We start from the raw sequence: 22,944 nt of genomic DNA on the forward strand, positions 1-22,944 counted from the left end.
GAGTTTAGTAAGGACCAATGGGCTGAGTGGAGAGGTCAGATGGACTAACATATTATTGGTTTTGGTCTTTTCCAAATATTCAGCTTAACGTTTTTGAACAGTATTTATATGAGGCATACAACCGTTTTCATTCTGTGAACTAAACTCAGCAGCTTCATCACAGACTCAGTCAGTTGAACTCTTGTCCACATACAGTACACTGTGTTGAAAAGTGACACAAATGTAGTATCAACCTGACACCTTCATTTTTAAGGGTCCATTGTTTTATTTAATAAAATAAAAAAAACACCAAAAAAAACCCAACTAGAAACCAAATGTTGCCTCATGCATCTTTTCTCTCCCTGTGTCTCCTCTGTGTGACAGGAAGGGTGAGCACTCACCACTGCTTCCTTTTGCTTTCACTGAAAAGAAAACCATTTGCACACTGATGTGTCTTTTTCTCCTCTTCTCTGCTCTGGCTTCCTTTTAGTTTTTCATCCACAAATTAGTGTCTGTCTGTTTTTTTTCTCTCCTTCCTTTATCTTTTAATTTTCTTTTATTGGCAACAGTTTGATGGATAACTGAATGTGTTTTTCTTAACATGCCTGGCTTTTGATATATCAATATATTAACATCTAAATAGATTGAAACAAAACTATAATGAACCCCACAGAACTTCTTATTTCTGTTTTTCGTAAGGTTGGTGACTAAAAGAACAAGTGCAGAGATACGAGCAGTGCTAGTCTAGTCGGACCACTGTACAGTCATGTTATACTGAACTGTCTTCATCAAAATAATAATAATAATAATAATAATAACAATAATAATAATAATAATAATAATAATAATAATAATAATAATAATAATAATAATAATAATAATAATAATAATAATAATCTAGAAACAGTGTTGCTGATCTTGGAATCATAAAGTTGCATCTAATATTTTGATCAAAAACTCTTTTTTTCAACACTAAAATTTCATTTCTGAAAAGAGGCTACAAAATCCATCTGAGAAAAGTGCACATTAGCTCACCCAGCAACCATTCTGTAGATGGTTCCATGTGAATGTTCCCATCTTGTGATGCGACAGTTCAACATCAGCTCACCCAGAACCAGATTTCCTATTGAAAGTGTTTCGCAGTGATATCAGAAAGATATTTAGGTCTTGATGTTACGAAATGATGCAGGTAGCAGCTACAGACAGATATTACAACATTCATCTCGACAGCATGTTTTCATGGCTGATCAGCACTGCTGCAGGCTGCAGCCTCCTCCTCTGAGTCTGAATGTTTGCTGGGCAGCTCTGTGGGACGTAGAAAATCTTTTCGGCAACGTGGGATTCATGTGATATTTGGTCAAAAAGGATATAATGTAACTCTACAGGTAGATCTAATTTTAGATTTTTGAAAACAGGGTAGAAATCCAGTTTAAAAAGGTCACGTTAATGTAGATCTACAGGATATGAAAACATTAACATTCAAAATCTTAAAACCACCTTGAATACAGATGGAGCTTTATAATTCCAAACTCAAAAGAACATTTTCTCCTCTCCACTAAAACAAAGCCCTCACAAAGATGACCCAGTATGAACCTGTCTATCTTCATTTGATTTTTTTTTTTTCTCACTCACACTTTCCCTCCCACACACACACAGTCCCACCTGGACAAACATACAATGATGAATCATCTTGCATGCGTCCTTCACACGCACGCTCGCTTGGCGTGCAGCATCTCAATCAGCAGGTTGTTGCAGGGCACCTCTCCGCTCAGATGCATGTAGCACAGGTAGTCCTCAGCATGTGTGCTGAGGGAACGCAGCTCCGGCAGCCGCACCACCAGCTGGCTGAACTTCTCCTGGAACTGAGGGTAAGTGGACAGGGTGTACTCCAGCAGAGCCCCGTTCACCTGCTCCTGGACACCCTCAACAAACGCCTGGTTCTCAAGCAGCTTCACATCTGCACACAAACAGGCAGAGGAGCAACATAGATCATCAGAGTCAGTGAGGAAAGAAGGAGGAAAACTGGATTTTAAGGTGTTAAAGATCCACATGGTAGTAGAGATAAAGGACCAGGACAAGATGATGTGTGATTTTCCCACAGATACGTCTAGTTTCAAAGTGTTATATTGTGCTTAGAAGCATGGTTCAGTGTCTTTTACTGCATATTTTGAGTTTGTACAAAAATGAATGGTGTATTTGAAAATTCCCCTAAATATCACCAAAAAGTCAAGTATAACAAGAAAAGGGAATATGTTTTGAAGGATGACAGAAAAGACATTACATTATGTGTGATATATGTCCCTTTTCTTTTAATATATCATAGATGCAGCTGTCACTTACATGAAAGCCCCCAAAATACTAAATAGTAACATTAAAATGGGTTGTCTGATGAAATGGTCGGATTCACCAAGAAACACAAAGAAGTTAAGCCTGTTAATAGTGTAATCCTGTCAAAACATTTGCGTATGCATGACATTAAACAGCATAAATGTTCATTTGCGGCTTTGAAAACAGACAAATTAATCTTTGCTCAAAGTCCACTTACTAGCCTTTTCTGGAGCTTTCAATCGCATCTCACAATCTTCATCAATGGACCATCAGTGGAACTTAAAACTCCATCTGCTGATGAAGACTGTAGGATGCATTTGAAAGTCCTGGATAAAGGCTAGTAAGTGGCCCTTGAGTTAGAATTAATATGTCAAAGATTTCTTTTTTCTTAAATTTGTTTAAAATGTGCAAAACATTTGAATGGAAACTTGTTTTTCAAGGTTCATATAGATAATATATTGAGACTGAGGATGCTCAAAGTTGATATTCAGTAGAAAATCTGGTTGTTTTCATCCAGAGAAATTCCTTCAATATGTTGTAGTAAGTTGGTATTTGAGTGTTATAAAAGTAAGTATTAAAGTTCTACTTCAGAATAAAAGAAAAGGAGACATAAATCTGTTTGAATCTTTCATGTAATTCATTCATTAAGGGTAAAAAATGCAGCTACTGTGATTCATACTGATTCTATACTTTATAAAATAAGATAAATGTGTGGCGTGTGGGTGGCTGTATGAGTGTGTTTGTGTTTGTGTGTGAGACAATAGCCAAGCCCTCCGGTGGACCAGCATTCAGCATCAGCTGAGCCCATCTTGGAGAATCCATTCACACAATAATTAAATGTTTTGAATCAATGTTCTGAATCATCTTTTCAAACTGCTTAAGGGCAATTAAATTACCCCTGACAAACCTGACTCTGGAGATGAGGGAGAGCGAGAGCGCAAGCAAAGAAGCCGCCGGCAAAGACAGCAAATATTTTCTGCCTTTGACAAGTGCTCTCCCCATTCAAAAGCTCTTTGTTCCCTGCTTTGCCAGCGCTAAACAGCAAACACTTCTGGGAATCTGGGCAAGCCACATCTATGCTCTCTCCATCTGCACAAGCTGTTACATGAATGTCGGTCCTGCCATCCAATGATAGACCCATCCATTACGTTTCTTTTGAATGCCATTAGTGGACAATGGAGGAGGATGTCTTTGTTAATATTGGCTTTTGTCAACCCTAGAAATTTAATTAAGTGAATTTATTGGAGCGAAAAAAGGCCAGTTTAGAAAACACTTGTAACCTTATAGATAAATAGGTACTGCACATAATCTGCAATTGTGACATTTTTTCATTAAAATGTCACTGTTGCTATTCAAATTCTGCCAAAAGACAGCATCAGTATGGCCCTGGAGTCCCAGGAAGTTGATTAATTTCTGCATTAAAAACCCACTATTCTTCTGAATACACAATACAGACTATACAGGAAAGCTCAGGCCTTCACAAACACATTTTGTTTTGCAGATAGGTTAATCAAGGATCAATCCTTCTTAATACAGATGTTTAAAAGAAGAGACTCTATGTACCAAATATTAACACTGTTTCCTCCTTTGAGAAGTTTTAGCAGGACAAAGCTGATATTAACTTATAGCAGATATACTCTATGATTAAAATATAACCTTTGCCTGATGGTGATCACTAACTGTAAGTCATTATTTGCTTTTTTCATTCAACACGTCATCCCATCACACATCATGAAGCCAAGACATGAGGTTGACTCACTGGGGTTGAACAGGAGGAGGAATTTCAGACAGGCGATCTCTCTGCGGTCGACCTGCAGCGCCCGCAGCCTCGCTGCCAGCTCCTGACCTCTCTGGACCAGATTGGACAGAGTCCCCTCGGCTTGGGACAGGATGGACGAAAGCTCCACCTGAAAACAAAGGCACCTAGTTATTTTCTAAGTCTCTTATATTCATGAAACTGAAATGCAAGCCCTCTAAAGTGAATCTCTTTAAAATCAAGACCTCTAACTTGGCTTTTGTGGAGGACAAGAAAATGTTTGCTGGACTTCTGCATTTCCAGTTTTATAGGAGGAAAAATGAATGACTCAATATTAGTTTAAATGTTGAATGTCATCAGTTTTAATGTGGCAGTATATGATAACTTAAGTCACCTATACATTGTGCTAGCAATCATTTTAAATGAATATATATCAGTTTTTCAAAATAAAGGCTATTTAATTTTGCAAATAAACTCCTAATATTCATATGTTGTTTAATGGTTGTAGAGAAAAATACAGTCATTTAACAGGGAGTACTGTAATCCTCCTGACATATACATATATAGATATACTATACTCTAAAAAACATGGAAAAACAACAGAAAACCACAGAGTGTGTGCCATTTCATTACCAAATATACATATGTGGTAATTAGTTAATATTAACGAATAATACATTTTTATTAAACTTTGTCATTTCCATGATGTTCATTGGTCAACATGTCAAGCCTGAAACATATCATCATTTATCATTATTTTACATTACATTTCATTTTTAAAACATTGTCTTCAGGAACTCCCATGACCCCTCAAGTGTCACAGCCGGGACGGAATCCACATTGTTCCTCCTGAATCCGAGGTTTGACAATTAGCCGGAGCCTCCTTTCCATGAGAACCACCACCCCAGTCTCCAGTCCACAAGCACTGTCCCCGATCTCTATGCAACACTGATGAGGCGTGCCAGCCATGACAGCCCAACAACGTCCAGAGCCTTAAGCATCTCCGGGTGAATCTCATCCTCACCCAGCGCCTCGCCACTGAGGAGCTTTTTGACTACCTCGGAGACCTCTGCCAGAGATATGAGTGAGGCTTCCACCGAGTCGTCCAGCTCTGCCTCCTCCATAGAGAGCATGTCGGTCGGGTTTAGGAGATCCTCAAAGTGTTCCTTCCACCGCTCGACAAAGTCCTCAGTCAAGGTCAGAAGTTCTCCACCGCAGTTTCTCCTTCCTAAGTCGCCTGACAGTTTGCCAAAACTTATTTGAGGCCGACCAAAAGTCCTTCTCCATGGCCTCCCCAAACCGGTCCCACACCTGGGATTTTGCTTCAGCAAAGCCAGCGGCCAGTCTAAAACCCTTACCTATGGTCACAAGCTTCAGGTAGTGACTGAAAGAATGAGATCACAGATACAAGTGGACGAAATGATTTCCCTCCGGAGAGTGTCTGGGTTCGATCTTAGAGATTGAGGGTGAGGAGCTCTGCCATCCGGGGGGAGCTGGGAGTAGAGTCGCTGCTCCTTCGCTTCAAAAGGAGCCAGCTAAGGTGGTTGTGGCACTTAGTTAGAACGCCTCCTAGACACCTCCCTCTGGTAGGAAACCCCAGGCAGACCCACAACCAGCTGGAGGGACTGTATATCTCTTCTGGCCTGGGAACGCCTGAGGATCCCCCAGTAGGAGCTGGAGGGCAATGACAGGGTAAATGATGTCTGGGCTTCCTTACTCAGTCTGATGCCACCACGACCTAGTCCCGGATAAGCGGCAGAAAATGGATGGATTGATGTCTTCAGAAATAAATTCACCCCATTCAAAGCATTTAACCAGCTCTAAAATCACATCTCTTTTCACTCTCTCATTTTTCCACAATAGCCACCTACCTTAAGACTAGTATGCTGATATGGTGTTTTATCTCTCCACATCAGCCGCAATAGTTTGGAAAACAGTGTGGAAAACCTGACATAACATGTGATTTTAGGCACATATTAATGATTATTAAATTTGTGCTGCATTCATTTGTTATTGAAGGCCTTTTACTGTATTCATTCCAGCATTTTCCTACCACTGAATAGGTGTGGTGGGTCACCCTGCCTTACAGAGCTGCTAACCCTCAAAGAATTTCATTTCTTTCATCTGTTTCAGAGGCTGTTCTGTCTTGATAAAACACACAGTTCTACTGGCATGAAAATAAGCACATTTAAACATATTTTGAGTTTTATCAGAATTGATTCTAGAGAGGCAAAAAAAAATCCAAAATCATTCATTCATTTGGTCTAAACACTAGATCCTCACTGATTTCCATACTGTAAATGAAATCCAGGATCCTTTCAGATCCTTTCTTGAACCACATTTTGAATGGAGTGCGGTGTAAGTGAATGAACCAGAGTGATATTGTGCGGATAGGAAGTTTTGCGAGGGAGTTGTTACCTCCTGGCCGGTCACCAGCAGGATGCTGTCTTCCTTTCCATGTTGCACTTGTCTGAAAATGTGATCCAGGACCAGAAGTTCAGACCAGCAGTTGTGGAGCAGCTTCATTTGATCTCCCACCTCCAGGAAGCACGCAAACAAACAGACAGAGAGGGAGAGAGGGAGATAAAGATGGACAGAGTCAGAGGGACACACACAAAAAAGACATTATCTTAAATTAAGTCTACAGTTTGAGGTTCTCTCTGTTCATTCATTCATAGAGTTTTTTTTCCTTCTCAAATCCTGATTGATATTCTTTCAACCCTAAAATGTTCCTGATTATTCTTCTGTTACTGTCTTCCACAGCGTCTATGTAGGAAGGAAATCAATATCTTCTTTTTCAAAGTATTTTTCAATTGTATTTTCTATCATTTTTGTTGTTCTGTTATATTTAATATGGTCTACGTGGCATAATTCCTTCTATGTGTAAACACACTCGATTTAAAAAGAAAAGAAACATCGACCCTCCTGTCACGCTGTCAGTCCAGAGCCAAATCTCACTGAAATATGTGACAAAACCAGATAAAGTAAAAAATGAGGTGACCATAAAAACAAGCAGGGAAGAGAAATGAGCTGATGGTCGGTGGTGTTTGTGTTTGTGAGTGTGTGTGATGATGTGCTGCCACGTTCACTGTTGTGTATTTACGAGCATCGTCTGAGACCTCTTCAACCTGCTCACCTCTCCTTAACCCCCCCCCCACCCCCTCCACCCCTCCCAGTCACATCTGCTCTGTTCTGGGGGATGGGTGTGTGTCTGTGTGTGTGTGTGTGTTTTCAGATTGACACCCCCCCCCCCCCCGGCCCCCCGCCCCACCTCGCTGCAATATTGTCTGTAAAGTGAAGGACACGGCAGTCAGTGATTCTGCAGCCGCAGCTGCTAATAGGCCCAGATGCACATTCGTCTGACACGTAGCTGACAGAATTACTGTCCATCTGAATGAAACTATATATCAGTCGCAGAGGAGAGGGTCCAATCTTGTTGGCCTCACACCCATCTGGATTGGTGCAGTTGTGGGGGTTTGGGCGTACAGTGATAAAGGAAGGGGTTAAGGAAGCAAGAGGTCTCTGCGACCTCCTGCGCTTCCTCTCCAAGAGGAGTTAGACACTGAGCTGCAGCCAAAAAATCACTCTGAAAAATCCCACAAACATGCTGAACATGTAGAGGGGCTTTATTTTTCCTTCTCAGTGTTTCTCTCTGTATGTTGGAGTGTGGATCTGTGTTAGACTGATCACTAATCCTGGTTCAGTAATAAATGACTCTAAATGGCTGACAGGACCTTCAGTGCTACCAGAGTAATGTTCATTGTCAGGTGTGGTTCGACCTCTCAAACATTGTGAGAGTGTGAGCAGAGTGGAGGGTAAAGAAGTGGAGGAAAGCTTCTGCATACTTTTACCAAATGTTTACAGTTTTACAGATTTTGCCCTTTATTCTATATGCTTGTTATGTTAACAAGTCTGAGTTTAAGTCACAGTTGACCTTGTAGAAAGCAGTGAAGCCTATTATTCTTTGAATTCTTATTTACATTATTCCCTTCAGAATGTCCTTGTATTTTCATGTTTTACCACATAAACATGTCAGACCCTCAGGGCTTATGGTGCACCATCATTTCGGAACATTCAGAACGCATTTGTTTTTATCTTTTGCAGTAGTAATAACTGTGTCAGTGGGACCCATTAGCTCCTATAATGTTTTAGTGACATTATGGAATTTTCAGAAACCTTGAAAACCTCTTCTTATGATTAAACTGACTATTAAGTCAAGAGAACGTAATTTCAAACCATTTAAAACTGGAAATCGGGAAAATCTCACTAAATGTTGATATGTAAAGAAAATATAGCTGGTTGAAGAATTCTGATAAAGTAGTAATTACCAAAAAAAAATCCACTGTCTTCCATAAGGCTGATGAAGATGAGTGTCATATCTAGAGCAGCAGAAGCTGCCATTTCACATCAACAGCAAAGTTTGGAATTTGGCAACTTAACAAACATATTAATAGTATCAACCTCTGAGGCTCAGTTCTGGTAACCAATGAAACCATGCCAAGACTAGGAACAACGATTCAAATGGAAAAGGGCTGAATTTAGTCAGCTTTGACTGGTAATGCAGCGCTACTATCAGAGATGGCCTCTTTTTGCAGATAACATGCTCACAGATCAAATGAATTCTACACAGATTGAGATTTTGTGTGAAGCAATGTGACAGCACACAGCATTAAAGTAGTGCAATGTAGTGAGGCTCTGAGTGCAGAGAAGTCTCCAGCAGTGTTCATTATTTGGTCCAGTAGTAACATTAGAAGCAATGCGTATAACCAGTATATAACCTAATGAAATATAGTCAATTACTGCAATGTTCGAATGACAACTGGGGAAGAGTACATGTATGGAACATGCTGGGGACCCCAGAAAACTGTCTAAAAAGAGGGAAAACATCACTCCTTGAAGTTCATCATTTAATATGTAGATACAGAGAAAATATTAACTATCCAGTTAGGTAACCCTTGAATAGTGTATCTCTATTTTGTAGCTCAGAGTGGATATCTATTTCATCTCATTTTTGAGCGAAACTCTTGAAAATCTTCTTGGACATGTTATTTTTAAATTGCTTGTCTCCAGTTCATTGCCTGTAGTAGCTGAGCATTTGTGTGTTGTTCATTGTGTGCACTTCCTCAGCAACATCTTCCATGTTCAACAGGTGAATGGAAGGTCAAACACAAGACAGACAAAGGCCACCTCTGGGGAACTGCAGCAATCAATAGCTTCCATTCTGCTCACAATTTAATAACAATGTAGACGAGCGGAGCGCGGAGCTGCAGTGGAGAGCTGACATTCCCCCGTTATCGTCTGCATGGAATGTAATTATCCAGCCCAGGGAAACAGCTCTTTCTGCGGGAGGCTTTCTTGGCAAAATATGCACAGCTTTGTTCTCACTGTCCATGTTGGCTGTTGGCTTTAAAAATTGCCTGAATATCACCAGAAATACATCAGTTGTGTTTAATGTGGTCCAACATAAGGCTCTGGGGAGGACACCAAAAATAAGGCCGCATAGGTCTAACGGTCAGAAAAACTGTCACGTTACAAAAGAAAAGCTGCAGATATGACATTTTTTTCACATTTTGGTATGCTGCCACAGCCACAACTTTATTTTGGAAAAAGAGAAGTCAAATAAAGTGAACATGTGCACATATAACATCCTGTTAGTGGTTTACATTTCCATCACACACACACACACTGTCTCCGTTTGTGCTATCAAGAGTGTCAAATAACTCACAAATGTATCAGTGCAAACTGAAATCATGCAGTAAGTGTATCTATCAGAGCCGAAAATTCATTCAGTCATGAAGAGGAGCGTTGTGAAACTAACTACAGCACACAGAACGCTCAAGAAGCCTGGAATTAAATGGTTGTTGTTTTTTTTACATTATTGGAGTCATAACTAAATTATATTGGATGAATAAATAGTTTGACAGATTATAATTTTGGTCTCCTAGAAACTAAAACATGATTGAACTTTTGTGTGTTCAGGTGAACTTACATCACTTGGTTAAGGTGAAGACAGATAGTGGTCTTGGTTTACAGTGACTTGAAGCACAAGTTATTAACACTTGACTGAAACAACAATCTTTCTCTAATAACCGCTGGACTCAAACCTGTCCTGTGCATATTATTGACAGCAGTTATAACTGGTGAAACAAATTAGTAGTAAATGTCATTTCAAGAGACTGAAAAAGGAAAAGAAAGGTAGGCCATGACAGGACCTCAAAAACCATGAAGGTAATATCATTCGATAATATTCCCTCTCCAAGCAAACTTCATAGTAAAACTAATACAGAACACAGACGTGCAATCCAAACTGTTCATTACTGATCAGGCTAATTACTGCTACAGATGTATGATTCAATCAATCAGCAACTAAATACATGCACTTATTACTTTAATTCAAGGAAACAAGGACCTGCTCTCAGAAAATGTGAAAATAACTACTGTAAATATAATTTGGTAACAGAGACAAGCAAAATATATATTAATATATATTTTGATATGAGCTGAGCAGCCTCTGTGCATCTTTCCTGTATGATATCAGGATACTAACGCAGAGGAGTCTTTCAGACATGTATCTGTCTAAGTGGAAGTAGGATACCTTGTTGTTGTTCATTTAAGAAAGTGCTACAAATCCCATCATCACCACAATGTGGTCTTTGTTTCTGAGACGGGAAAGGTACAAAAGTAACAATAAAGAAGACTAATCCTTTTGGATGTTCTCACAAACCATGAATTCAGTCATTATTTGTAGTTTTTTTTCATAGCTGACATATTGTGAAATCAACTGTAAACACATTATGGGAACTGGTCTGCTCAGAACACAGCAACATTACTGCGTTGGTTCCTTTTTACCAACAAAAACCTGTATTAAACTTTGTTTCTATTCCTGTGAGATACTGCGGTGCACATGAGCAGCACGCACAGAGGCCTTTATGATCAACACCTTGTTGGTTGCAGTATTCTCTGAAAGGCCAGGGGCCATACAAACAAAATATCCTGTGAATAAGAGTCAACGAGTGTTCTTCATAACAGTTTCCAGTCTTTGTTTACTTTGTTCTGTGCGTTGTTAAAGTTATTTTCCTGTTTTTTTTTTGGGTGGTCACGTTCTGACGTACTAAAAGACACACAAAATGAACTACGATAGAGAGAGCGAAGGTAAAGGAAAGTAGTCTGCCTGGGAACAGTAGTAAACACCGACGTACCACCAAACAACCAAACATTAATGTCCTATAATTACTGTCACTTGTCCGTCTCTACCATCCCACCTCCACCAGGATCAGCAGGACCACTTCTGTAGTGCACACCTAGTTACAAAAACTCAGAGGTGCAAACCAAGCACTGCAGCAACTCGTGGAGCCATCACGCTCAACGTGAAAGACACGATGACGTCATTTTTGACACCAGGGACACTGCGTCAAGCATCAACCTAGCTTTAGTGGAACAGGAGCAGCCCCCGCTCCACCTCCTGAAAGAAACAAATAAAAACAAATAACACTTCTACTAGCAGGATAGCGGGAGTGTGACAGGCTCGCACCAAAACCTGACATTAATATTATATAATAATTCCTCATTTATGTGCACTTATCTGTGACATCCCCACCTGGCAACTAGGGATGGTCCTCAAAACCTGGTTCTAAAATTTAAAGAACCAAGACGGTCGGTTCTTTTACTGTATTTTTTTTTACATTTTGGTGTAACTCATGGTCGCGCTGCAGGCAGCCTCTGCTCTCTGTGTCTGTGTTTGACCGAGGCAGTGCACACACACACACACACACACACACACACACACACACACACACACACACACACACACACACACACACAGAGCAGACAGAGCCGACAGCAGAGCAGAGATGGAGACAGTGAACCAGGTGAAGCGCGCTGGTTCGTCTACCCTAACACTAATGAAAAAGAACCAACCAGGAGTATCGTTAATGAACCGATTTGCTAAGGCGTATCAATAAGAGTAGAAGTATTGATAAAATCCTAACAATACCTTACCCCCCCCCCCCCCCCCCCAACCTCCAAAAAAATCCTAGGGGAAAAACAGACAAAGGCTGCTGGCTACTGGAAAAGTGTAGCTTATCTATCGATGAAAAAATATTCTCTCGCACCCCTCAAGTGGTACTGAGCCACGCACAGAGGCTTGGATATCTTGGATAGCTTGGAAAGCAAAGCTGGTGGGGGGGGGGGGACTGGGGGCCACCAAAAGTCTAATGTTACCAGCCAAACTCCAGGCAACAATGCACATTAATTAATATTGACATTTTAATATTATTAGCTCAACAGCAAAGTGGCGCCTGTAATCCTGAACTGACTTTAAATTGACTAATGGATACAACACTTCACATATAGAAGAGTTACAATTAAAATAATGAGAAAATGTATCACAACTCTACGTCTGAACCATCTTAAACAATAACCTGACAGGTTTAAAACGTACTCCTTAAAAACACATCATTCATAGTACATATCTGACTAGATTTAACCACGACTAAAACACTCAATAAATGAAACCAGTTTGGGTGAACCAGCCTGTAATATTACTGTCAACACAATACTATCCCAGCAACTGTAAGGCCTAGTGCTAGTACTAATAATAATAATAATAATAATAATAATAATAAAAGTATACATGAATCCTTGCTACTGTTTGTGTGAAGACACATCTGCTTCACTCTGCAGCCTTCATGGTGCGAACAGAGAATCCAAACAGAAAGAAACCAGACAAAGCTTCACACATGCCAAAGTAATGATTCTCTGCTGATCAGGCTCTGCTCGGTCTGGTGTTAAGGTGCTAAGAGTCGAGACTAAAAGTAGTTACAAATGATTTATTAGCATGTGAATGAACTGAGTGACCAGCACAGAAGACCTCATGTCCCAGCGTGCGGCAGTCCCAGCAATGAATGTCAACGAGTGAATAAGTGTGAGGCAGTAAAGGAGCAGACCTGCTCCGACTGCGCCTGGCTAAATAAGCTGTGTTTGATCAAAATACTGAAAGGAATCTCACTAAATCTCACCAAGGCCAAAATCAACCTTTTGTTGACAGTTAAACTGTTTAATTGGTTGAATCAGTTTGACCATGGCTTGTCGACAGATGTTTGTTTGTCAGCACAGACATTATATTATGACACACTGAAGAAGGTAATATTTTCTTCTTTGTTGTGTAACTGACCTGATTTATCAGAAAAGAATTATAATCCTCCATTTTTACTGTGAGCAGTAGGTGTATTCGGCCGTATTGGCAGCAGCAGCAGCAGCAGCAGCAGCAGCAGCACATTTAAGCACAACAACAGTATCGATTCGTCCAGCAGGGGACTTCAATCTGACTGAGCTACTAAATCATCTACACTGTCCAATACTACAGTGAGTCTGTGACACAACCCACAAAGACAATCACAGCGCTGGAGATGATGGATGGAGACACTGATGTATGTCCAATCATTATCCTCAGAAGAAGTGTGTGTGTTTGTGTGTGTGGTCTGATCAGCCACTGTTCAGCACAGAGACAACAGCAGCCAGTAATAATAATGACTCTGACACATCTAAAAGACTTTAGACTTGTTCCTCTTTACTGTAACTCTGCAACATCATGACCTTACAAATTATACTCATTAAGCAACTACAAACATTTCTTTCATCTCAAACATTACTATTAAAAAAATACTGATCAGTGTTTGTTCATGTGTTAATACCAGAGCACATACCCTTCTACAAGAACATCAAATAGTTAAGATGCCATAATGTCATTATACCATAATTTAATGATATGCAGTACATTCATTTATCTGATGCTTCCCTTCCTGTCAATGTAACTCTTAACGGATTATTATGATGCTTTTCTATGTTTTATGTTTGTATGTTTATGTGGTGTTGTCTCCAGTCAACACCACAATGTATGAAAATTCACTTGCAAAGATTTCCTTGAGTTACAGTATGATGTCATCCATCAGCACTAAAAATACATTTTGACAAATGAAGTCAGATATAATATTTACGTCATTTACTGTCGTTACCTCAAGCAGCTCTCTGCTCTCTGCGAGCTGATTTTCATATAAATAAACTGTTGCCAACTGTGGTTTTCACTCTTAAAGTGGGCTGCGGGTCCATTCTGAGTGAGTTAATTGTGAGTGAATCGTGGGTGTACGAGTGAACTTTGAAAGCATTCATTTATTTGTGTCATGCTGAAATGGCATGTGGGCCTGTAAACTGTATGAATACATTTCACACAAACACATTTCTTCTCCTTATTATTTTCTCACAAAGCAAATGTTATGTAACAAGGTTCTTGTTATTTTTAGTGCTATTCTTATTTTATTAAAATATATATATATATATATTAACATTAAAAAGCTGTATTGTGGTCAGTATGAATAAGGCTGAATTATTTCTTCTTCTTTTTTTTTTGTTGCAGTGCTTTTACAGCATTGGTGAAGCTTTAACTTTTTTGTTGCAATACTTTTTATTTTGTTAAGATTTAAGCCCCAAGCAAAATTTTTATTTCTATTTGGCAGATAAGAAAACTCTCATATGCATCTCTGCATATTTAGAATAAAACACTTTATTTTAGCCTTTTTAAATTTCACAGTTTTAGTGAATTAATTCATGAATTCGTGAAGGAGAGGGCACACACTATGAGTCTGTTCTAGTCTGAACCAGATGAGTCCAGGGAGAAAAAGAGAATATAGAGTTTAAAGATACTAATCTGTTGCCTCCTGATCCAGTTGATTTTTAAGACTGAAAGCAGGACTATTGATGTCATAGTTGGGAGAAATTGTGATAAAAAAAAAAAAGAGAGTTCATCCAAATGTAACTTTTGTCCTCAACTTTCCTCGTCTTTCGTCTGCAGCATGTATTTGTCTTTTGATACACATGAGAAGTCTGATTTGAGGGTTTGGCTGTTATTTAATTTTTATTTGACAAACATAGAATGTTGTTTTAATGGCTTAAAGAGTGTAGCAAAAATACAATTTTTACAGGATATCATATAAAACTGTTTGGATTGTGTATGTAAAGCAGGGTTATGGAAGAGAGAATAACCGTAGCTGCAGCTGTAAAATGTTCTGCACTATTTAGAGTGTGTGCATGCACGCCTGTGTGAGCATGAGGACGGGGTAACGTGCTCGGTACTCACCCTGAGCTCCTTGAAGAAGATGCAGCTCCGAGCCCACTCCACGATGGAGAAGAGAGTCTGGTCCGCCATGCGACACATGAGGCTGAAGGTGCTGGGCTTGTCCAGTCGGCCTCGGCTGCTCTGCTCCTGCTGCAGATGAGCCACGATCTTATTTTGCACCACCAGCTCATCTGGATCACAGCGCAGCAGCTCCAGAACCAGCGGTGGCAGGCTGGGAGGCTGCGGTGAGGCTGAGGGGTACATTTCTGGGTAGGGGTATCCTGTCAGAGACTCGGGGGAGCTGGTGTAGTCGGGGCACTCGGCTTTAATCGCCCTGCCAGGGAGGGCTGTGTACTGGTACTGAGTGGTAAGGGGCACGTGTGACTGCATGGCCATGCCCAGGGATGGGGGTCCATAGAGGTTGGCCTCGTAGTCTGTGGGGGTGATGGAGCTCGGGGTGGAGGGGAGGAGACTTTTCGAGATGGTAGGCAGGCTGTGCAGGGTGCCGGTGAAGCCGTAGTCAGTCTGCAGAGGAGAGGCTGGCGGAGGAGCTGCACTCTCCAGCTTGAAGCCGTTGGATCGTATCAAAGCCTTCTTCTGCTGCTTCAAGGCCCTGTCTCTCTTGTACATGGGGCCAAATTTATTCCTCCCCCCACGCATGCGGTCTGCACGCACCGCTGTCACACAAGAGACGAGAGGTGAAAAACAGATTTACAGATGAAACAGTGACTCTACTGAATTCTCCTGCAACGCCGAGCTCTCTTTTCCAAAACTGATTAAAATCACAACTTGCATTTCACCAGAATTCCCAAATCTTCCTCCAGACAGAGTAAATAGCAGACATGTTGGTCATTTTTGCTTCCCTTTTTAGGGCTGAGATGAATCCCCAGAGTCTGTGCAGCTCCACTCCTTCTTGTAGCCTAAATAGAGCTTTTGATTTAAAACAGGGGAGTCTCCGGGATTTTATCAGTAAGTCAAGAATGTGTCCTTTTTCTGCTACGGAAGCAGGTGCTTTCCTGCATTGCTGTCTGGGAATTAATCTCATCCCATGTGTATAGGAAGCAACTATGAGAGCTACAAGCCCACAAATCTATAGTCATCAAAATAATAACAAAACAAAAAATAATAATAGGCCTACACACAAGAAGTCTTTACACTTACATTATTGGCATTGTTTTTGAAATTATGATGAAATAAACAAAGAAAAAAAAATATAAATATACAAATTTTCTTCTTTTTTAATTTGTCGCAAATAATAACACAGTTATATATGAATATTATTATTGTTGTTGATGTGCAGTCAACTGTACCTTCAAGGCGCATCCCGACGTTGAGGCATTTCTGGAAGCGACAGAAAGGACATCTCTTCCTCTGGGTCTTGTCTATTTTACACTCCTGGTTTTCCGCACATGTGTATCTCTTGTTGTTCTGCACTGTCCTCTTGAAGAAGCCCTGAACACACATCATATGTTAGAAACAGCAAATAATTCTTACACAATATGTCACTTTTAAAGAAATAAAATTGTTTCCAAATCTTTGCGTAATTTCGGTAAATAATATTCGATGAATAAAAAGTGAGTCTAATTTAGCATTTTTCTATTTTATTTTTTATAGCTAAATAGAAGAGGAAATTAAATGAAAATGTCACAAGTTAAACGTGTGCTCGTAAATCATATCAGGCTGTTATAAGGAGCGTGATGACAACATCCGTTAAAACACGCTGTGAAAGCGGTTTTGGTTGATCAGTAATAATGAGTCGGGTGAAGGAATGAGTGGAAATGCGGCGCAGTTTGAACAGTTACCTTGCAGCTCTCGCAGGTGAGGAGACCGTAGTGATATCCAGACACTTTGTCTCCACACACAGGACACAGCTCTTCCAGGTCATCATCATATGTGTATTCCATAACCTTCAGAGTCACACCTGGTACACACACACATTCACCCGCCAAGGACAACGCGGCACGTAAGTGTACAATGCAAATATTTATACATACATATACACTCACCTGGAGAAAAAAAATCAATAAAAAACGCGTTTATATCCTGTAAGTTAGAACTGGATGGTATTTAATATAATGGAGTTTCACATGTCGCAGATTTATTAAATGTGTCGTCACTTTTTATTTATTTATATTTTTCCTAAATCAATCGCATGATAAATAATAAATAAAAAGCTTTTCAAATACAATTGTATTAATTTAACAATGTCAGAGACTCTTCGTTGTTTGAGTTCAATATGATAATTAGGTTATTATATTCATAAAATGCATACATTCAATATATATTCACTTCTGAATGAAATCATATTTCTATACATACTTCATAAGGCCTAATAAAAATCATATTTATACAATTTTAAAAAATAATAAAAATCGTATATGTTGGACGTATTTTTTTTTAAATATATCGATGTAAATGTAACTCTTAGATAAACTCATTCTTATATGTAATTTCTACGTAGAATGTTTAGGTGTTTCCGTGTTGACTACATTATGACCGTGAGTTGCGCTTTATGAGCAGACATCACTAAGAGATACTTTTTAATATATGTTTTGTTTTTAGATGGTATTATGACCATATAAAATATGACATATAAAGGCAGGCAACTATAAAAATATAAAGGGGCTATATATAGTCTCCACCCGTTTTTCACCAATATCTACATCAATTGATTATTTTTTTCTGATTTTTTTATTAATTCCTTTTTATCATATTTATCACTTTCATCCATTTGAAAGCACTCCGCATATACATTTCACTATGATTGATTTATGGCATTATAATAAGGGGGATAAACTAATGTATTCTTCAAAGTAAAGTATGGAAAAAGCGAATTTAGACACTGAATCCCGCGCGTTCACACACACACACACACACACACACACACACACACACACACACACACACACACACGATCTCGTTCAAACACGGCTGTACTTTGTGGAAGTGGATGTCGGCTGTTAGCTAACCCTACCTGACAGATGAAGCCTCCATCAGTGAGTGTGAAAAAGGAATGAATCACTAAAACAGCACGTTTGAATAGTGATATGCTGGAAATAAAAATAAAAAAGTAATTAGCAGATCCTTGTTTCGGGAACTTCCGCTCGGTTTGTTTCGGTGTCCCGCCGGTGAGAGAAAGATGAAATTATCCTGCTGTCGATAACAAGGAAGAAGTGAAATGAGCCGAAGTGAGTTGAGCTGAGAAGCGGGAAGAACTGACGGCTGAAGTTCGGGCCTGCACGGGCGTCGCGTGAAGCAGCTCGTGGGTCACGCACGCAACAAGGGGTCTCGCGGGTTGTTGGAGGATGAAACAGCGGTGCAGGTGTAGTTATAGGACTATATAGGCTAAATATAGTGAAGATTATTATTATCACTATTATTCATTCATATTTAACCTGTGTTTTTTAGGCATTCTTATTTTGTCGTTATTGTTGTTGTTGTTGTTGTTGCATTATTAGGCTTTATATATATATTATTTATATCATAGTAGCATAGTCACAACGTTTATTGATTAGTATTATATAGCCTGCTTTTATTCCATTATATTGTTTTCTATTTCATTTTTGTAAAGGTGTAGCTACATTGCTAGGCTAATAAGCTACAATTCCTTGTACAACTGAAAACTATCAATTAAAAATTATACTGCTATTTTTAGAGGCCTACTTTAATAATATTAATAATAATAATAATAAAAATATTTTCTTTTGCATGAGTTGAGGTGCTCGTTTCAGTTGATCGCTGTTCAGTTGCATCGTGGACTAAAACTGTTTTTCTACAAGGATTTCTGCAGTTTCCTTATCAGACAGTTATTGTGACACTGCACAACAGGTGAGAGATCTCTGGAGTTATTATATCAGCTTCAGGCCAGGAAGCCTTTCTTCATTTATTGGGCTTAAATTGGTTTCTTGACTCGAGCAAATATTAATCATTAGGATATGTAAGTTTGAAGTGAAGAGACTTACCGTGAGCCTTGTCTCCCAGCATTTGAACAGCAGCCAGTCAGTGATGATTGTCTGATAATTAAAAGCTGAGTGTAGGTGTTGCTGCAGCCTTGCATGAGCTGCCGAGGACAACAAAATAAAAAAAGACCAATAGAAATCCGGATGGACTCTGTGTAGAACAGGGCCAGTAGAAGGTGTGTGTGAATATGACCATTGAAGAGCTCAGAGTGAAACTCCTTCAGTCCGCTCGCCCTTTACTGCGCTTCCCTTATCACAAAAGTTAGACTGCTTCGCTGCTATTGGTGGACGGCGAGTCACGTGACGGATGCTCGCTGCCTGTTCCGTAAAATGCCTGGAGAGGAGAGGAGAGGAGAGCGGAGTGGTGCTGATGGAGGAGTCGCACTCATGTTAACACGCACACACGTAGGACCTTTTCTCCTCCAATGGTTCAAAAAAATCAACCTAAAAGTACACAGCGGTAGTTTTACAGGATATTTTTATAGATGAGCTGTCATTTGTTGTTTACTTTTAATGGAATTTATTTTTAATTTGACTGGAGAGAAAAACTGCATCTGCGGACACATGAAATTATACTCTATCATTAGATAGTTGGGCCACATTTGCCGATTTCTAAGCTCATAGCATAGATATAGAGCAGTATAATAATGATAATATAATAAAATATATATCACATATTATATAATATATAACTATAAATAATAATAATAATAATAAGAAGAAGAAGAAGAAGAAGAAGAAGAAGAAGAAGAAGAAGAAGAAGAAGAAGAATACGTTTTCTATTATTATCATTATTATTATTATTGCTGTTGTTGTTGTTGTTGTTGTTCATTAATATGAATTGATACATATGTTACATATCAAAATTAAGTGTCGGACATCTGTTTCTGTTGAATTTAAATCAAATGGCCCCAACAGAAATATACTACACATAATCATATAGATATAAATATATTTACTTTATTTTTACATATTTCTATATTTATCTGCACTGCTTAACTGTATACATACATGCTTACGTGTATAGTTCCTGCATTCATTGTCATTTCATTGGCATTAATATTAATTGACTATGACAGGGCATTTTGCTTGGTAAGCGCGATGAAACGTCAAACTCTCTATTGTTAGCTGAGACAGGAAGCAGTGGGTGGCTGCAGAGGATCCGTCAGGTTGCTGAGGGTCACTGTGTGGAAACCAACAAAGATGAGGGTCTTCAATCACAGACCACCGCGCGCATTTAAAGACAGGAAACACATATATGACTTCACCTAACACAAAAACTCCTGTACTCACATACAAATCCATCAGCGGGCAGGAACTGATCAAACCTCAGATCTGCTAACAGTTTGCTCCTCTGGGCCCCCGGTACTGAGCTCCGCACCATGGGGGACTGACGGCGGCACAGACCTGAGACCCTTTAAAAAAAAAAAAAAAAGGCCTAAAACCCTTTCTGTTCATCTTAACTCTTATTACTATTTTCTTTATGTTATTTTCATGATGTAAGTGCGGTACAAATTAAACGCATTATTATTATTATTATTATTATTATTATTTAAAACACTCTCATCCATTCAGTGTCTTTACTGTCACTTGCTGGATTGTCAGCTGGCTTCAGTCTCTGCAGTAAAAAGATGGCTTCCCTATCTGCAGGACCCTGATGATGTTATGATGATATCAGTCCTGGTAAAATTTTCCAGACCACTGGCTGTCCTTGAGGAGGTGGGGTCCTAAGAATGTTCGTTTAATTTTCCTGTAATTCAGTTCACTATAATTGTCTCAATGAAACAATGTATCCAAATTAATGTCGGACTTATAGATTTTTCTCTCGCAGTTTAGACTGTTCATTAAGACAAAATACAAAACTTGTATGAGACAGACGAATCCTTAATAATATTCAAATGCCATCTCCCTTAAATTAATATATTTAATACCTCTAATACCCCTTATTCATTAAAAAGCAGACTGAGGGGCATATATATTAAGAAACCATTCCAAAGTCACCCATATGAGCATTTTGATGATTTGGTACTAAGAAGACATACTAGCAGTAAGTACTTTTATTCAACTTTAGGAAACTAAAACAACTTATTTATGATTTAGGTAAAGATTGAAGATTGAACATCAACTTTGGTTTTGAACTCAACTGCATTTAACTTAAAAATAATTGTTTGACATTTGTGGGAATAAACATATTAGCTTTATTGAGTAAGATGAGAATATCTATGCCGCTGTCATATATCTACATTCATCAGCCAGGTAGCTGAAATTAGCATAAAGCAAACATTCAGACAGAGACCCTTTGGTCACCTGAGGAGACTGAGGGGGCTATATAGCTGATTATTTATATATATATATTTATACACACACACACACAATTTATCACTCTGTCTGGTTGCAAGTGGTATCGTTACCAATTAGAAAAATGATTGTGACTCAGTGTGACCCTGAGTGAAACTATATTTAATCCTGTGATTTTTTTTTATTGATATAATGGTGAACAAAAATGTCCACAAATCCATTTAAAACAGACTTAAGTTGATAGTTTGGTTATTATGTGGTAGGACACCAAGGGATACAAAGAAAATACTTTATAAAACAGCCTCATTTTGTTGTTTGTTGCACCACTTTTCCCCACACAGAACTTTGCAATAATTACACATGTTGGCGGTGCATCATATCAAATGCAGGGATTTTATAACAGTGAAATGTAAAGTGAACTCATGCCCTGTCCCTGTTAAAGTTGCCCCGCCTCTGAAATAACTTGCACAGCACATCTCAGCCATAAGACTGTTTGCTCAGCAGAAGGTGCATACGGGGAGATAACTTCTATCTATCAATCTGTTTCACCCCTGACCTCCCAGAGTCACAGCAAGGTCCTCGATTAGCCTATATCTGCACATCCAACTATTAGGGAGCACAGGCCAGAAAACAAGCTGGGCTGACTGGAGGAGGGGCCCCTGCTGAGCTGGGCCCTCTGTCATTGGGGCCAAGAAATATGGCCTATCTGCTGTTTGTTTCTAGCGTGATTTTGTTTTGGAAGTGTGCTGTGGCTACAGGTCAGCGGAGCCCCAGCATCAGACAAGCTCTGTCTATGTCTCCCAGATATATTTGTACAATAAATAAAGGGGAAGGGCTAAGGCCTGGCTCATGTTTTGACTTCATCATTTATATTTTGTTCATTTTGTACCCCCCCACCCACCCACATCCATTTTCTGCTGGAGTGGCAGGGTCTTTGTGGATAAAAGATGATAGTGCTGCAATCACTCTGGGTGAAAGCTACAGGAGGATGAGTTGTGCAAAAATTGAATTTGTAAGATTAAAGATTCTGTGCTTGTTCATCGTTTGTTAATCAGCTGCCTTCATCTCTTCTGTGAAGAATACAACATCAGTTGGTTTAGTGGTTTAAAAAACCATACAGCTTTTAGTACACAATACTTACTCAGAAGCAAAACTTGTGCAACAATGTTACATTGGAATGAATTTAATTTATACAAAAAAACGCTGAAAGCAGATATTCTTACTGGCCCTTCAGTGACATTTAAATGCAACTTTGTTATTCGTCGGCCCTCTACTGAGCTTTTCAGACTATTGTAGCACATTGCTTTTGTATTTGCTACACTGTGACACTGTGGTGTTTTGAATGTATAATATATATATATAAATATATACTGTATATACATATAAATATATTTTATGTCTATTTTTGTCTAGTTGGGCCTACCATCAGTTGATAAATCAGTGAGATAAAGAGTATACAGACTCCTGTGTAGTCCAGCTCACAGAATTTAAATTGACACAATGAGTCTCCAACG

General features: G+C 39.2%; 1 protein-coding gene across 2 annotated transcripts; it reads right to left on the reverse strand.

Annotated features, from left to right (window-relative positions):
• Nucleotides 1–67: 67 nt before the first annotated feature.
• On the reverse strand, nucleotides 68–19,358 carry LOC121903607 (steroidogenic factor 1-like). 2 transcript variants are annotated; one of them, XM_042420788.1, is made up of 7 exons: nucleotides 19,136–19,358; nucleotides 16,976–17,094; nucleotides 16,484–16,625; nucleotides 15,195–15,838; nucleotides 6,482–6,601; nucleotides 4,067–4,214; nucleotides 68–1,936 (listed from the first exon to the last, which is right to left on the reverse strand). In XM_042420788.1, exons 1-7 carry the CDS (start codon nucleotides 19,155–19,157, stop codon nucleotides 1,683–1,685), a joined length of 1,449 nt encoding a protein of 482 aa, XP_042276722.1. In that variant the 5' UTR covers nucleotides 19,158–19,358; the 3' UTR covers nucleotides 68–1,682. The 2 variants fall into 2 exon arrangements, with proteins under 2 accessions (XP_042276722.1, XP_042276721.1); XM_042420787.1 differs by having other exon boundaries at nucleotides 15,195–15,850.
• Nucleotides 19,359–22,944: the final 3,586 nt, after the last annotated feature.

Source organism: Thunnus maccoyii, chromosome 9 (genome assembly GCF_910596095.1).
Source record: "Thunnus maccoyii chromosome 9, fThuMac1.1, whole genome shotgun sequence".
NCBI classification, from domain to species: Eukaryota; Metazoa; Chordata; class Actinopteri; order Scombriformes; family Scombridae; genus Thunnus; species Thunnus maccoyii.

Excerpts from the sequence above, each read along its gene's own strand:
- LOC121903607 (XM_042420787.1), bottom strand. The coding sequence starts at position 19,157 with ATGCTGGGAGACAAGGCTCACG. Across the intron at positions 17,095-19,135 it reads GCTGGGAGACAAGGCTCACG|GTGTGACTCTGAAGGTTATG; the intron begins GTAAGTCTCTTC and ends TGTGTGTACCAG. Across the intron at positions 15,851-16,483 it reads CGTCGGGATGCGCCTTGAAG|CGGTGCGTGCAGACCGCATG; the intron begins GTACAGTTGACT and ends CTTGTGTGACAG.